Source organism: Aptenodytes patagonicus, chromosome 2, assembly GCF_965638725.1.
Source record: "Aptenodytes patagonicus chromosome 2, bAptPat1.pri.cur, whole genome shotgun sequence".
Lineage (NCBI taxonomy): Eukaryota > Metazoa > Chordata > Aves > Sphenisciformes > Spheniscidae > Aptenodytes > Aptenodytes patagonicus.
This window is the reverse complement of record NC_134950.1, coordinates 128,391,863-128,410,309: the sequence shown is the minus strand read 5'-3', so window position 1 is coordinate 128,410,309 and position 18,447 is coordinate 128,391,863. Positions and strand designations below refer to the sequence as shown.

Sequence of the window (18,447 nt, the reverse complement as noted above, 5' to 3'; positions counted from 1 at the left end):
TCTGTTTTCCAGTGAAAGTCCTACTGACAACTTGGAGGATCTTATACTTTCCAACTTATCAGTAAGACATGTATAGAGTATCAAAACGATTTCTGTTGAGATGCTACTGCCAGACTGTTGTCATGTTGACAGAGAATAGAGGTCACACCTAGACAAACTTTGCTGCCTGAAAAGAGCTAGTCCTGCAGAAGTGTCACTTCTTGGGGAACAGTGAGCTTGCTTTAACTCAGCAGTAGTAAGGATCTTCTGTTACTCTACTCCCTGTGACAACTATGTCTCATCTTTTATAACACACTAATTAGAACATGACTATGTATGATTTAAGAAGGGGGAAAAAACACACACAAAAGATCAGCATAACATTTTTTCTTCCTGATCAGTGATTATTACAAAAAAAAAAAAAGGGAAAAAAGTCTTAAAGAACTTTAATTCTATAGTTTTTACTAAGACATCACAAACACCTTTTCAGTATGCTCTACTTAAACATTTAAGTTTCACTGTCATAGAGCAGGACAGATTGTATTTGTACAATCCTCCAAGTATAGTAGATCTTCTGTATGCAAAAAATACTCATGTTATAAACATTCAGAATTTATTTAACTTACACACTATTGAAACATAAGCATAAAAACAAAATCCAGAAAGTATTCAACTACATAAACTAATGTTATTATGCAGGCATGTAAGCATCAGAAGTCCACAGAACTGCAGTTTCCCAGACCAATCCTTTTGGGCTGTGCTGTATTCTGAAACAGAAGACCAACTCTGAATCCCTGTATCTCCATCTTGAATGGACATTTATAGAGTTCAAGTGATGTTTAGAACTCATCCCAGAAATGGAGGAAAATCTTCATCACCAAATCCATGACATAGATCTATGGACATAAACATCCTCCGCAGTCTTCCTATTATGTTTTTCTTGATAACTTAAAAAAAAAAGTGCTTTCATCTGCTGAATTTCTACTACTTAAAGTGCAAGTAAATATAGCAGGAAAGACTTTTTTATTTTTTTAAACTGAGCAAGCACTAAACTGCAGTGTTGTTAAACTAGCAATCTCTTCTGTATATTTTGGAATTGTCTCAAGAATGCCTTTTGTATTCTGCCCTGTATGAAAGTTCTTCATATTGTTAGAGCTCCAACAACACTTCTCAAAACAGCACCAGCTGTTGTTTCATGAAAAAAACCCTAAAGAGAATTAACCAAGTGTCACAAAGGGCTTAAGTCTTCTGCTTCACAGTAAGTCTGGTTTTTGTTTGTTTGTTAACAGGTTACCCAATTTTCAGGGTCTGCTTTACAATCTTAATGTCGCCAATTCTTAATTTTTTTTTTTTGACACAGTGTTTGACTTTCCCAACATTCTTGTGACATTCAAGACTTTTACAGATTCTTGATAGTCTTTCAGACTTTCTAACCCTCCAGACTGATGACGAATATACACATCCACATACATGTAAGTCAGCAAGATGACCATCCTTAAGCAGTTTGGAATTGCACTGTGCGTCCTTCTTTATAGACATGCAGTTACACTTCGTACTGTGACCTCAGATGTAACGAGCATCTTAGACATTCTTAACAAACACAGCATGGTGGTAACTGTATGGAAGGACATACCGATTCTCAGTTGATAGCAGCTGCTGCTCAGTTTACTACATCAAGACTATTGTGCATGCTATCATAACCATGTTTTATTACAGTAACTGCTTTCTCCAGTATGATTGCAATGATTTCTCTTTTGGAGTTGTTTTTGCTATAAATTTATCTAGTACTGTGTGAAAGCTATAGTCATTCTTTCCCTTTGCGATCTCAAGAGTCGGAACCCAAGTAGCCTTTAATAGACGACAGTTTGACAACAAGACTTTTACTGTCTACCTTCAACATAAGAACTCATGTATTTGGTTTTGGCATCTTCTTTCTTCACATTTTGCATGTTTTTTCTTCTTACAGTCTCCTCCATTGAAATTTCTGCATAAAACAGAGCATGCGTGACATCCATATTATGTCAGAGAATTTTATTGCTTTTTTTTTTATGAAAACTGGGTCATGTTGTCTTCTTTTGCGTTTCAAAATCATGTTGAGTCACCATGCTGAGTTTGGTTACTTATGCTGCAAACAGCTGTACTTCAACACGCTAAGTCTTAATACACATTTGATCTGGACAGTTTGGCAGCCCCAGAGAAAAGCTATTCCTGTCTAAATAGACAATAAAACGTAGAGCTACAAAGAACGTAGGTTTCATCATCAGTTTCAATGTTGCCATAACTGGAATATACATCTTTAGTTTGACTCCTTACTTTAAGTGGAAGCTTTGCTTTTATTAAGTAGCTGAATTTCACACTGTCGCAAGAAGTTGAAAATCCTGAAAAATGTTAATGTCTCTCCCCACTTACACAGACTTGATCCTGTATTGGCCACTGTCGCCTTATGTCCACACTGTAAACTATCTCCAAACAACAACAACAAAATAATGAAACAAAAAAAAACCAAAAGCCATTTTTCTTTAGTCTGCCCATTCTTTCCACCCCATATTAAGTGGCAAAAAAGGGCTCATTTTCTAGATTGGCAGACAAGCATAAATGAACAGAGACATTAGCACGTGAACAAGAAGTTACACCTTCACTTTGGCTTTTCTGCCTTAAACTCCTGAAATTACTACATGCAACGATTGTTCTCCTGAAAGGCCAATGCAGCCCTGGGACATAAGAATTTAGAAAAGGACATGCCATGTGTCCTACATTCCCCTAAATAAAGTGTAGGATAAGCACATTTAGTGGGACAAGACAGTAAATTGAGTGTAATTAAGCTGTAAAACCCAGGGAGGTTAATTAAGTAATGAAATCCAGGGATGTGGTAGATTTTCTAACATTTACAGTTCAAAAAAAACCTACCTCTTCTGAGGAAGATATGCTATACCTCAAAAAAGTTTATAGGTGCAATATGGTAATTACTAGGTAGTTCTATGGATAACATGCACTTGACTGTAGTGTGGTGTTATATATTGGATCATAACGGCCTCTTCTTGCCTTAGAAAAGCAGATGATGAATACATTGTTACCTAAACGTTTTGCAATTTTCCCAAAGAAAACTCTGGCTGAGAATACCTCCCACCATGAAAACAAAACTGGAGGGAGTTTCAAAATAAACCACTCTCCTGCTGTGTTTAACAAATGGTTTGGCTCTCCTGCCAAGACGAAAACACACAAAAGTAACAGTTCCCTGTTACCACAGCAAATTTCCATAGACCATTGCATGCCATTAGTGTCATGAACTAAATCTCTTTATCGTATCCTCCCCAAAGTTGACCGTAGGAAGGAGTTCCCAGTAAACTCACGCAGAACTAGTCTCACTCCAGTGAGACTAACGTGTTTATTTTAAATTCCTAAATGTTTTATCTCCTGGTTTGGACAATTCACTCTGGACTCTGAAAGGATCACATTACATAGAGTTTTGTTATGATGATTCAGTTATAGAATAGCTTGAGGATGGTCAGATTTCCCCATTACAGAAAAACACAACAGTTAATTGCTGCAGAAATGGAAAAAATCCTTCTTTTTTCCCCTCCTCCCCTGCTTCTCCATTCCATATAGTAGAATCAAACCGACCTCACAGTAAGCCAGTTCAAGGAGCAAACGGAGCCTTCCCCCCATTTTTCATCAACTAGAAGCAACCAGTTGTCCGCTGGCTTATTTTCCTGAACAAACTTGCTAGAGAATCAGACAAGTACTGGTACAACAAAAAGAGCAGAAATATACAGATAGGAGGATAAGGTTAAAAACCCATACTTTTCAGCAGATATCATTAGATTGCTTAGTTGCACCATGAAACGACATTCTTAGAATTACATAGCTTCATCTTCCTATTAAATAGCTAAACAAAAGCATCATCATTCCTATTTTAGTATTATTAATGCACAATATAATAGCACACTAGATTTAAATGAAAATTTAGGGATTTGCTTTCTCCACAAGACTTTTCAAAAGTAAAGAATACCAATTCTGTGCAAACATGTATGCTCACTATAATTACTTCTGACCAGAAAATGATGTATATTGTTTTAATATAAGTGTAAGTGACTTCATATTTAAGTTACTACAGCAACAGTTCTGCTTTATTTGGCCCAGGTTTGAAATACAATCAACAGTACATTCAGATCCTGATCTTTATTATTTTCTTTACAAGCAAGTGTCTAACATCTGCTCATGCATGATGACAGTTTAACTGAATTTTACTGTTAAATTTTTTAAGGGTCTGAAATTTTTTAGTTGTCTATCCACTGACAAGCGCTATTCCAATACTGAATTTTGATACTGTTTATCTAGTATCAAAAAGTATATCTACAGATGCTTCGGTAACAAATTTATCTTTTAAGAATCTGTTTTTCCAGCTAAAATTCAGAGACAAAGAAGGAAAAAACCTGACTCTCACGGAAAAGGAATTTATTCATGTTAAAATTTAAGACAACTTAAGACAGTTTTCCTACTGATTCTTAGAACTGTGATCCTTGGAACCACTGAATGAAGCGGTTTGGTTACTGAATGACCAAATCTGTTTGGTTCACTGTTGCATCAGCCAACTCATACACAAGCCCTTCACTAGCCAAGAAATCAAAAAGTTAGAGGTACTGACATCAGAACTTCAGGTTATCAGCATCTGGCAGCACCTCTTTATAACTCAGTGTTTCCCATATCTTTGCCCTTTTTAATGCTTTACTGCATCACCAGTTTGAGTGCTGTGAAAGTATTCTAGACTCTCGGCACATTTACATTTCCCAATTGCAAAGATTACTTTGAAAGGGAATGACACAACCTGATTGATCCTTCTGATGAATAAAATCTTTGAAACCCATTCAGGCTGTATGTTAAATACCATATTCCTAGAACAGGACTGTGATCTTTCCTTTTAGATCCTACGGGTTCTATGGCCAGCTGAACCCATATTGTACCACAAGGTATTTTTACTCTGCTGAACTATCTTCAGATTAATAAACTAACTGTAGAAAATAACTGTAGAAAAAGCTTCAGGCATGAGTAAGACAACATTCAAGACATTCATGCTGCAAGAGAATACACAGAGAGAGCAAACCAAACAGGCTAGTTTTTCAGCTCACGTTAACTGGCATAACAACACAGAACAGGAGTCAAGTTGCGATACACTGGAAGAAGTGACTGAACCCACACATGAAGATTTTATTCTACACAACACCCAAAGCCCAGTCTTCTCTAGTCAGCCTCAGGATTACTAGTCATGTTACATTAGTGATAGAGGAGAGCCCAAACATCACTTAGAGGTTACTTATCCAACTGCACTCTTCAATAAGAAGCAATTCTCCACTGTACAATAGAATCAAAGAATTTTTGAACTCATGAATGTAACAGCTATCAGTATATTAGGATTGGTATACCTTTATGTTATTTGCATGTCTACCTTGCATTGAAATACTAAACACCTTGACCATGATCCTTGAGGTTTTTGTATTTCTAGCATATACGGTGCCCTAAAAAGGAGCACAGTATGATTGGTAGTAATCATTAAAAGTCTGCTCCCTACAATCTTCAACAGAAAAGCAATAGCAACATATTTACTTAACACAAGGTACCACATAAGTGGAAATTAATGAGGTGTTTTTTTAAAAACTGTTCCAAACATAGAACAAACTCTAAAAGTTTATGAATAATGATCACATTGCTTCCTCTCAAATACCACAGTTTGCTCCACAATAACATATGCATCTGGGTTTTTTATTATTAGAAATACCTATGCTAACACAGCCACATTTTCTGGCATTCTGTATTTTCAAAATCTATTATTTTCTGCCACGTTAAAGTAAATATGAATCCAGTGCTCTTTTAAAAAGTACCTTGAGTTTAATTGTTCAACTCCTACTATGCAACATCTACTGTTCCTCTGGAGATTTTACAAATCTTGAAGTGTTTTACAAGTCTCATAAATATACTACATATTCTAGTCTCAATCCTGTAGTAAACTCCATGAGAAAGGAACACAGGTTTGGTGTTCCAGACATTTACAACAATTCAGAAGGAGGAAAACAGAGATAGCAATGAGTCAAAAAAGCCTGAGCACTGTTCCAAAGCTCCCCCTTCCTCAGCCATTCATCCTCCCACAGCAACTTTCCCACAGAAGTTACTACGAAAAGCCTTTCAGGATTGCTCATTAAAAATGCTGACGATCTTGAAGATCATCAAAACTCTACCCTTTAATGTGCAATTTAAGAATTGCATCTTGGCAGGCAGAAGAATTCACCCCTCCATAAAAGGTACCATATAAAAGACTCATAAAATAATTTCAAATATATTTTGAGATTAATTTTTAAATCGTTCAGCATTTTCATCATCTTTCTGTTACCCGACATGTATGTTTATCACTCAACTGGCAAAGAATAAAGTCTACTTGGCATATTCTGAAAGATTTAACTAGTATCAGGAAGGGCAGGTTAACATGATACAACTTCAGGTTTGCTTTCTCTCAAGTATTTGGACCACCTCCCTCCCTCTCCACCAGCAAACCCAGGTAAGGAACTTCCCCCCCCGCCCCCGCTGATTCGTCACGCGCTTATACAGTCTCTTATTTGTGCGTTTAAGAAAAATCCTCTCCCAGGTCTGCTTAATAACAAAATAGAATAACTGCCTCACTTCTTGCAACTGCTCTCCTCCAAGCAACTTGCCTCCATTTTACTCCAAGATCGTGACGTAACACTTCAAAGTTTTCATGACAATACTGTAATAGAACAGTGGTGGAAAAGACTTTAAGTTAGAATCACTAAATAGCATATGAGGAAAAACTCCTCAGCCGACATAGAGCTCTGTGTTGATGCATGGAGGCAATAGCCTGAATGACTGCATGCACTAGAACTCTCTCTGTATCAGCTGGTCTAAGATGGTGTTATTTTTCCCCAGACACCTTGCCATTCTTGTATCTTTATATCATGGTACACAACTACCGAGGGAATAAACACAAGACTGAAATGTTCATACACTACTACACTCTGTTCCCTAAAAGTCAACATACCCTAGAGCTACCAGGGATTGGACAGCTGCTTTCCAATATCTCCAGTGAAGCTCACACTACCAATTTCTCATAGGTAAAGATGCTCTCGTTAGAGGCTGACCCCAGAATTCTATCTGCTTTTATAGAAACATTACATATCAAGTTATCTGGTTGCAAGAGGGTTTGTTTGGGTTTTTTTCCCTACTTTATCCCGGCTTCTTTTGATTTATAAGAAAATAACTTTTCAATGTTATCGTATAGCTCCTGCAATTTTGTCATGACAAGAAGATATTGTTCCTTGTTTTCTCCTTGAAGATTCCTTCACAGGTTGAGAAAGCTCGTGTGTGAGTTTTTGGCACCTCACTAAGGCAGACATTTGTGCAGTTTTTCATGCACCTGTTCTTCTCACAACTGTTCAATGTCTTAAAGAAGGAACAGGAAGTCTCAGTCTAACCAGGCCCACTCATTCACTAAAAAAAAAAAAAATGAGTAAAAGAAATCAGTACCTCTTCAAGACACACAGCTTCCATGAAAGGAAGACTGCTTAATATCTCAATTGAAATTCTACCTCACAAATCAGGAAGAACACACGTAGATTAAACAATTTAATCCTCTTTTACAACTTCCCCCCCCCTTTAAGGTAGCTTTTTAAATTATGTCCAACAAAGGAAAATATAGATCTGATGTTTAGATCTGAACCTTTCAAACATGTTATAACTCAAGCAGCCTTTACACTAAAACTTTGCTAATGCCCTTTTTTCTTACTTGTGGCGAAAAACACAGAATTGCTTAGATGTCTACAGTGTAACAAATATGCATATTTATCATTTTAACAAATTAAAAAATTAAAAGTAGTACTTTACTTTCAGTGGCAAACTGTATTTATATGTAAATTGGAATTGCATTAAGACACAGACAGCATTTTAAAATAGCTTTATTAGATGAAACTAGATGAGCTGATATAATAGAAAAAGTTTAACAACATGCACTTCAAAACATAACTTAAAAGGACTCAGTTCATAAGAGTAAAAGCATTTGCAATCACACCGAAGTTTTAAAACTAGCAGATCTGATCCTCACTTATCGGGGAGGGGAGGAATCTCTCCCTGCTTTTCACATCAACCTTTTGAGTACTCATTACTGAACTACCTGAAGAAAATGGCAAGGAAACATGTTTTGAACAAAAATTACTATTACTAAGAGCTGGTCTATCACTTTGCTTCTGAGGAATGCTTTTCTCCTATATTTATAAAAACGACAATTATTTGGTATGTTTAATCTTGACACCTTCGTTGGTTGCTACAACTTAAATTATATTTTAAGTTTTAGTATTTATTTTCAAAGTTCTGTAAAAACATTTTACATGCCTTGACTTAATATTCACTTTAAATTTGGGATATCAGTATTAAAATACATTCTTCCAAAATACCTGGGTTTCACTATATGTACTTGAGAGGACACCACTAAGTCTCCAGGCATACAATTTTCGAAACAGGCTTCTTCACACAGTTATCCACATTTAGAACTACATATTTTTGCTCAATCTGCTTTTGAAAACTTTCAAACCACCTATATAGTGCAGAATGTTTTCTTTGTGGGTGACTTACAAGAAATTTACTATTTTAAATGAGGAAAAATTAAGTTTTCTGTACCAGTTTTCATTTCCAGGTTCTCTCTATATAATTTATAATACGTATAAAACCCACTCCCAGGGATGGAATTACTCATATCCATCAGCTATGAACCACACATGCTGCTTTTAATTAATTGAAATATAAACATGCATTGGAAGACCAGTTTTGCACGTAGACACACAAGACAGTTTACATGCAAGGGAAAGATCTACTTCTGGAAAATAAAGTCTATGAAAATAAAATACTAGATTTAAACCATATTTTTTTCCAAACCTAAACTGCCTACCTTAGACTACTTATATACTCTTTCATTTGGAAAGGTTACTTTATCTGTCCAAATAAAGTAATCCCTTATTTAACCTTTAATACAGCACAGGTAGCTTAGAAATTAAATGTATACACACACAACTCTAGACAGACAGAAGGTGTTTGAATGTACACCTTCCCCACCAAACACCTAAAATAACCCCCCATGTATTTTCTTAAATCAATTTCCCTCCCCTCCCCCAAGATATACATTCCTTCCTAGAGTTCATTACAATTTAGTTCCCTACTTCTATGCGTTCAGCATTCTTTCACCTACACTAGAACAAGTTTTCCTCCCAGCTCAGAATACACAGGGTGAAGATGCATGTTATTAAGCTGTAAGACTGGCTCAGTTGCAGTCAAAGAGGTAGCCCCGATCTTGTTCCACCACCAAGCCTCTACGTGATATCATCTCTATCACTTCTTTGACCCTGCATTATTCAGCTCTCTAACAAGGAGAAGACTGGACCAGCAAGAAGACGACAAAGGCATTTCACTGGATGGTGGCATGGAGGATAGACAACTTTATTTTGGCAGGCAAGCCATAACGTCTAATGAAACCCTCTTCAGAACTATTGTGTCTGACTCGCCAAATTGAGCCACAAACATTTCCCTCTCGTGCTAGAATATTCAGGAGGGTCATCACATCTCTTTGCAACACTGCTTCCTTAAGGGCACCAGAATCGGAAATTCAACAAGAGCAAGAGGGAATGCTTGCTTCCCCTTGACTGTTGACATACTACATAGCTCCAAAGCCTACAAAATGCGTTATGTTTAATAAAAGTAAATAGTAACATACTGGGGCACCTATTTCAGGTCTGACCTACCTTCCATTGTACAACAGTAAAAAAGAAAAAAAGAGGGGGAGGGGAGGGCATACAGTGCACAGAAAAAACTCAGTTCTCTGGTCAACATAATAGCAAAAGAAAAGATAGGTGCTTATAAAAAGCAAGAGACAAGCACTGAAACAAGACTTGGCAACAATGTAAGACTTCCACACACACACACCCCCCACCCCCCCCCCCCACCCCCGCAGACACCACAATATAGCAGAGGAAAGATAAGACAGCAACTAACAGGATATGTAACAGTTGTTACATATATGACAACTGTGTTCTAGGCCTAGCTTCAGCCACCAAAGAAACAGAAGGCCTGATCCAGATAAAGAAATGGAAAGAACAGAAAGCTAATTCTGAGCTTTAACCTGGGTCTAGAAAGGCAACTAAAGAGGTCTAGAGGTTTCAGGGGTAGGAACTTCAGCCACCTACTCCTGCTTTTGAAATTAATAAAGTTGTAATAAACAGTAATAAAAAGAATAAAGAAGAACTATTTACACTTGGTTCACCTCTAGGACAGTATGCTTATTTTTAAAAAGTGAAGATTTGATTAGGATTTGGTCATATTACTAGTCATATTTGCTTAACTGTTTGTACTTCAGGCAGGCAGAATTGTGCCAGCTTACAGGAATAGACTCATGATAGACAGTAACATACTACAATTTTTGGGCACCCTGTCATACCCCAACACTCTTCCTCAAAGCACTATACTGACAGAAGGGAACTCCTGTCTTGCTCCTGCCCAAAAGCCCCTGCTCCCAAATCAGAGCAATGGATGAAGCTCCGTGTACAGCAACAGTGGGCAGACACTTGGTGCAGAAGAGAACCTGTTCAGATTTCAGATGCAAAAAACTTACCCATAAAGTTAGAAACCTTGTGCAGAATCCATAACAAGTGAATTATGGCATATCACTGGAAACTATCAGACATTATTCAAAAGAAAGATTTGTTTTAATCCTCTTTAAACAAATTACTAAAAGCCAAGTCAATCTGAAAGCTATCCCTTTATTGCAGTTAAGAGTATTTGTTTTCAAATGAAACAATAAAAGAAAGACAAGGTCCCTTTAACAGAAGGATGGGGGGGGCTTTATTTGTTGGGGGTTTTGTTTCATTTTGTTTTCTTTTGAGTCTACTGTCCTATCTTCTCTATTACATATATGTTCTTTTTGTTTAAAAAAGTGACAACATTAAGTTAAAAGTTATTTTCAAGGTAAACTTTGAAACTACTGAGAAGTGCTAAGAGCTGAATTTAGATTATTTGAAAGGTTGCTATCTTTTCACTTACCGATATACAGCTACAGTATTTATTAAAACTAAGTATAAACCAGTATAAACCAAATATATACATAATTTCCATCTACTAATAATATACACTATTTCCATTCTGCTCCATTCAAGGAGCACACAGATCTGATATTAATTATTATTATTTTTTTAAAGAAAAGTCACATTAACACTCAGCATATATTCGCTTTAAGCTAGCATTTCCTAGAACTGAAACCTATCCCTTTCACAAAGAGCAGGAAAATGGAAGTGCTGTTCAAAGTCTTAAATTATTATCAGGAGTTTCAGCTTTCATTTATCAGGCTCGTGTAGCTCCTCAGGTTGAGGAGAAAGCCTTGGAAACATTGACAGAAGTAACCCATGAAGTACTGCTTGTTTGAAACATTCTTCCATAGCTTTGTGGGCATTTCCATTGTATCAGAACCAACACACTTCACAGTGTTACCTGCAACGACTTCATTTTCACTATACAAGGCATATTTATTAAAAAAATAAAATACTATTACTGTGCTATTATAACAGTTCATTTTCTGTAGTCCCTAAACACACAGAAAGGCTGAAGATAAGAATTACTTCTTTTGTTCAAAGTAAGTTCTTCTAGCATTAGAAAATGTCATTATGTTTCACCAATGAAAACTCCTCTAGTTACAAATCCATGCTTTTGTAACTAACTCTTAATAAACTTAACACTTTTGTGGGTGACCCTTGGAAATCATCCACCAAAAGTAATTAATATCAATCTGTTGGTCAAAACTCCACCTTCTACCAACTATTAGAGTGGGGAGCTGCAAGTTGATTAAAAAAAAAAATCAGCAACGAGACAAAAAAAATGCTCCTCAAAAAATAACTAGTATATTCCATAAATCAGAGGTTATCTTGGTTTATTTTCAGTTATAGAACGCTAAATGGTTTTCCCAATAAACATTTTCAATTGATATACTCTCATGTGTCCCCATCACTGGTAATTGTGCCTACTTACCAGCTAACCATTGCTAGTTACATTTCTTTAAGTTCTGTTACAGGTAGCTGAAAACACAGATGACTTGCTGTTTGTTCCCATGAACATTTAATTCATCTTCCTTTTAAAAGTAGGTATCACCTGATGCTTGTATGATGTTCTCATTATGAAATTCACTCTAAGGCAAATTCTCTACCTCATGAAGTATCCTTCCTTTGTCATAACTGCGTGTAATTCTTTCCTAGTTAGTTGAACCGATGAACAAGCATGCTGTTTAAATCACAACCAAAGCTACAGTTATACATACAACTCTTTACTAAAATGTGAGCACCAGGTTATGTATATAGGATTTGCTAGTTTGAAACACAGATTAACATCCCTCTAAGTTTTAAATGTTTCCTCATCTTTAGAACTAGACTTATTTCAATTACCCTTCAATTGTTTAACTCATGGTCTTATTAAGTAACCACTAACAATACAAAAGACATTACTCAAAGTAAGCATCCTAGTGGTGTCAATACACTAGTAAAAAGTCTAAAAAAATCAAGGTAGTTTCAAAACAATTTACAACCAAATAGCAAGTAATTGCATATCCAGCAGATATATGGCAAGCAGATTAAAACCAGACGGCTGAAACTATTACTGTCCCTAGCTCTGTACCTCTCATCATCAAGGCCAGCATATGATAACTACTCATGAACCACCGCCTGAACCAACGTGGGTTTTTTCTGGCCTGGCACACTAAACCAATCGCTAGCCACTGCCCCATCCATTTCAGTGCCACAACAATATTGCTCTTTTGAATGCCAGTGTTCTACAGCTGACATTGAACAGGTTTGGCTTTAGGAACTGGCTCAGAAGTCCTATCTTCAGCATTTAAAATGCACGTGAAAGAAAGAAACAACGTCCTACTGTTTTCTGAAAAACGTGAACATAGTTTTAAATAAAAAATCTAATTATTTCCCTAGAACTACTCTGAGATGACAAAAACACTTTAATTTTTACTGCTTTTAGAGAAGGAAAAATTTGATTACTTCCAGTTGTAGGAAACTGTTGACTCACCATACTTTCATCCCCATTACATTTAAGAACATGTTTCATTAAAAATGCCTACTCAGTGATTTTCACACTTCATTCTGCAGTGTTCTATATGAGCTGTAAAACTTTCAATTACTTGGTCCAACCTAGCCTGTAAAAATCTTAATTCTGAAGAGCCACAGTTGATAAATATCACACAGTATTGCAGGAAAGAAAGGAGAATAATTTTAGCTTCTCTACTTAGGCTGTTTCCATATCTAAACTGTCTAATTTCAAGTGGCACACCCAGAAACTTGCTCATTTTTTATGTACCTTTCCATGCTGCCAGCTTCTTAAAATGAAAAAGAGATTTACCAACATAAAATGCAGTAATTAGAGCCACATAAATAGTCCACCATCAGAATACACAGGATTTGTTCACCCCAATAATGCTATTCACATTCTTTTCCAACAGCTCAAAGATGTAGAAAGACACAACAGAAGAACAAGTTTGCTATTATTCTCTTTAATAAGACTTCTTAAAAAGTTCTTAACTCTGTAAAGCATATGCATCTGATTAAAGATGCAGCTACCTCACCATCTATCTATCAAGATATACTGTCTTCTGCTTAAACATTAAAGAAGTTACCCTCTTTTGAACCCTACACTGAGCAAGAGAAAGGCAGGGCAGTTATTGATTGGCTGAACCAGACCCCTTCAGGTCATCTTTGCTCCTCCTTCCTCAGGTCTTACCAAAACCAGAGAGCATTCACTATTACTACAGATGAGGAGAGCATCCCTCTGCACTGCGAGTCGGGGCTAATACTCTCAAAGGACTTTAAAACGGCTCAAAATTATTCACCAGTTCTAGAGTCGGTTATCATCTGCACCCTCTCAAATCTTACTACTTCTGACCAATCCATGAAAAGCAGTAAAAGAAAAAAAAAAAACCACCACCACCTTCTTGACCCTTTTACAGAGTTATAACTTTTGGAAGATAATGAAGTTTAATTCCAAGATACAATACAAAAGCGCAGAGCTCCAGCCCCCTGAATGGCTCTGAAAGCCTCCTCGTTGCCCATCTCTGAAACTTACGAACTTCAGATATTGTCTTTTCAGACAGTTGGGAAAGAAGCTGGGATCAACACATAGTCCCATTGGTAGCCCGCAAAGACTTTGCTCTAGCATCAAGAGGCAGTAACTGCGCCTTTTACGGGACGACAGACAGCCCACATCTCACTTTGGAGGACACTGACTACGAAACAGCCCTGCTGACCCACCCGCTCCCCCCAAGGCAGGAGGCTCCCTCCTACCCGTTTGCTCACAGTCTAGCCTTTTCCCGACAGTCCCGAGCACCCTGACGAGCCCCCCACGGCTGCAAGCTCCCCTCCTGCTAACGCCCACCCCAAGCCCAAGCCCAGGCTGTCTTCTCCACCTCCCTGCGCCCCGGACCCCTCCACCGAGCGGCTCTACAGCGCTTCCCCTTTCACGCCAGCCGTCAGTTTCTTCCTCGTTTAAAAGCCAACCCACGCTCTTTCCACACACACAAGGGACGCAAAAAGAAATAATAGTAATAATAAAAAAAAAGCAAAGCCCGCAAACAACGAGACACAACCCCACAACTTACCACCCAAGTCAGTCCCCCGCTGCCGCCGCCGCCACCGCCGCCGCCTCCTCCAGACTTTGCCATTTTCTGCCCGTTTCCCCTCAGCCGAAGCGAGGGCGCAAGGAGGCAACCGAGAGGGCCGGCACCGACACCGAGCCTCGCAGCACAGCACGGCGCGCCCGCCCTTCGCGCTTCGCCCCGGCCCCTCAGGCGCCGCGCGGGCCCGGGAGCCCCCGCAGCCCCTCGCCCGCCCTCACACACACACACGCAGAGGCACCCCGGCACCGAGAGCTCCCCACCCCCTTCGGCCCGGCTTCTAGTTCATGCTGGGGAGCGCAGCTGAGGCGAAGGAAAATAATCCGCCGGGGTGGGCGAGGGGCGGCGAGGGCTCCCGTGGCCGCCCGCAGCCCCGCGGGGGACGGAAAGCGCCCGCCGGAGAAGGGCCGAGGAAGGAAAGGCAGCCAAGGGGCCGCGCCGCCCGCACAAAAGCGCCTTTCCGCCGCCCGCGCTCAAACTCGAGGCCGGGAGGCAGCGAGCGGGCGGGCCCAGCCGGGCCTGCGGCTCTCGCTAGTTTAAAGGGACTACCGGTCCCTTTACCTCGCGGCGGCGGCAACAACAGCCGCCGCTATCGCCGCCGTAGCGCTGCCTCCCTCCTCTCCTTCTCCTCCTCACCCCCGGGCCCTCCCCCCCGCAGCCACAAAGGCCCGGAAAATAGATTAATAATAAAATCTCCCCCTCGTCCCCTCCCCCGCCCGCGCCTTCCCTCCCCGCGCGCGCGCGTACCCGCACGCGAGTGCCCGCGCAGCCCCCGCCCCCCTCACGCACACACGCACGCACGCACACGCCGCCCGCCGACGCCCGGAGCTGGCCCAGCCCTCCTTCCCCTCCTCTTTCCGCCCCGTCCCGGTGCCCGGTGCCGCTCCCCCGCCTCCTCCCCGCCCCCTGAACCGCTGTCGCCGGGACCCCGCGCTCAGACAATAGGTGCGCTGCCCCCGTCCGGCATCCGCGCCGCGGCCGACTCCGAACGCAGCCGGCCCGGGCCGCCCTCCCCTCCCCCCGCGCCCTGTCCCCGCGCCGACCCGCCAATCACGCGCCGGGGGCGGGCGGGCTGCCAGAGGCGCCGGCCAATCGGAGAAGCGGAAGGAGCGGCTGCGGCCGCGTGAAACGTCACCGCGGGTGGCAACAGGGAGGGAGCCGTGCCTCCGCGCGGGGGCGCTGCCGCGCGCCGCGGGGGAGGGGCGGCGCGAGGGAAGGCGTAACGGTTGGATCAGGGCGGGAGGGGAGCGGGGCGGAGGAGGGAGGGAACGAAAGGGAAGAATAACCGGCCTGCCGGGTCAGCGCCCGCCCTGCGGGCTCCCCGGGGCAGGGACTGCGCCCTCCCTGGGCCGACCTTCCCACTCTGCGTCCGCGGGGAAAGGAGAGGCCTCGCTTTCCCGCGAGGAACGCGCCCCCACAGGGAAACGTGTTGGGAGGGGAGCGCTCAGGGCTGGCAGGGCACGGCTGTCCCCTTTTCCTAGTCTTCAAGGTGGATGCTGCGGTACGCGGGTGGAGAAGAGGTGACGCAGTAGGTAGACCAGGCGTTTGGGGGTACGGCGGTCAGCTGCCCCCTTTCCACCAGCTCCATAACCCATGCCTGCCGCCGCCGCCGCGCCCTGCAGCAGTTTGGACGGGATTTAAGCCCTGATGCTCCCGGCAGGAGAGCGTTATAAACCACTGCCCTCTTCTGGGCCGTGGTAACCTCTCGGCCTGAGGGGTTCTTTATCTCCGATACCTCAGGTAACTTTATTCTGCTACTATTATGAGTGCTTCTGAGCATCACCGTGTTAAGTCTTCTTCTGGTCAGTGATGCGTTGCCTTATTACAGGGTCACATAATAAAGCACCCCGTTCTGTACACAGTACACAACGCTGTTCTAAAATATTTGCTGTTTTGAAAAAAAATCCTGTGGTGTAACTTAGCATCTACTTCCTAGGCCTAAATGGTGTGAGTATGAAGCCCGAAATTAATGTTATTTTAGGTATGAGCATGAAAAATATTTACAGAGTAGGATACTTCCCACCAAAAGTAAAATACGTAAGACCATAAATATTATGGTCATACATTTTTGACAAAAAACGTTTAAAAAAAACGTTTCATGACATGCAGCTTCTCAATTAGTAATTTTCATTTTGCTGTGTGAAATGCCAAAGACCTACCTAGTCCAGCCTGTTCCACTCCTTGAATTATTCCCAATGTAAAGTCACAAAAGGAGAGATTAGTAGGAACACTGCATCTGAGTTGGTAGACAAATTGGTATCTGACGAGAATAATTTCAAATGAATAGCAATAATTTAAAAGTTTTTCCTTTTGCAAAATGCTTTTCCTAAGAAGTAAAGGGATTGGAAAACAAACAGCCACCTTTGAGGAGTCAGTTGTAATGTTCATTTATGCCTCAAGAGAAGGATCAGAAGAATTTCTAGTAAATATTGCTTATTTAGAAATTATGCTAAGGAACCTATTAAACTAATATCCAAGTCCTGCACAGGGATTACGGAAAATAATGGCAGCTGCCTAGAAGGGACAGTGAGTTATCTCTTCCAGCCCAGTATGCATGTACCTCTGAGCTGTAGGCTGTGTTTTCTTCTACTTTGGGCAAGATAAGAAAGAGTGTTTCTTGCAGAACGAGAAGGTGGTAACACTTGCAGGGCTCTGCCTAGTACTTCAGAGTTTTGGGCTTGCCAATTAGAACGTAGGTTTTTGAGTTTGGTTTTTTTCCAACTCTCAAATTTATATGTAGGACCTGTAAAATGAATTATGTATAGTGAATCAGGGCCCCTGCGATGAATATCAGGAGGACCAGAGAAAACAGCATGAGTGCATCTGTTCAAAGCTTTTTGCATTGGTAGAGAACTATTAATGCATACAGCAGAAAGAGAACAAGTCACCAACATTAGTGTACTACGTTCTCATTAGCTCCAGCTGTTTAGTAAATAGGCTGCTCTTAGCCTGGGAAGTATGCCTTTTGCACTTATTTATCCTGAGCCAAGTAGTAGATAGCAATCTAGCTTGAAGACAGTCAATTCTATATACATTACAGAAAGACAGAGGGAGTTTCTTTCTTCTTGGCAGTTGCTGATCTTTGCATGTGCATGGTCAGACTTGTTCAGTCTATGTGTCATGCTGGAATAAATATGGGAGGAAAGGCTGACGTTCCTCCAAGAATTTTCCTTAGTCGTCTTTGAAATTACTTTGTCCAAGTTGCTTTTCATTTAATTCTCATCATATACTACACTACCTGCACGGCATATTACTGGCTTACTGTTTATATTGGTTTTATCCTCAATACTTATATGTGCATGTTGAGTGGTTGCATTCCTAGCCACGTAGGACTGTGTGACAAAGTTCTTATGAGACTACAAGGAGCTGCCTCCATGGAGTTCAGAGGTGAAGAAGTGAAACCAGACTGTTCATCACATCTCAAGTGATTCCTGCTAAAACAAACATAGAATTAGATTTAAGCACGAATCGAATTTAAGCACCATAGCATTTTGATAGGAGTGGGATTTCTCTGCCGGATGCCACCTGTCCCAATCATGTACTATCAGTTTATGTCAAATACTTTACACTTACTGTGTGACATTTTAAATTAATAATCCCCTTGAGACGATACACACAAAATTCCTGTTTCAATTCATTGGAGACTTGCTTGTTCTCATAGTTGGAGACCATAATATAAATAGAAGTACCCTACAGATTTTCAAAACAATTGTCGACTTAAACCAGTTTCATTACTGGTTTCAGTATTTAATTGTTTTTAGTAAGCA

At 40.6% G+C, this 18,447-nt stretch overlaps 1 protein-coding gene across 2 annotated transcripts in view; it reads right to left on the bottom strand.

Annotated features, from left to right (window-relative positions):
* The window catches only part of TOP2B (DNA topoisomerase II beta), a 70,460-nt gene extending 55,151 nt beyond the window's left edge, over positions 1-15,309 (bottom strand). For both annotated transcript variants that reach the window (XM_076331162.1, XM_076331163.1), the window contains exon 1: positions 14,666-15,309. In XM_076331162.1, coding sequence (XP_076187277.1) covers positions 14,666-14,728 — 63 coding nt within the window. In that variant the 5' untranslated portion in view covers positions 14,729-15,309. The remainder of the gene's footprint in view (positions 1-14,665) is intronic.
* Positions 15,310-18,447: the final 3,138 nt, after the last annotated feature.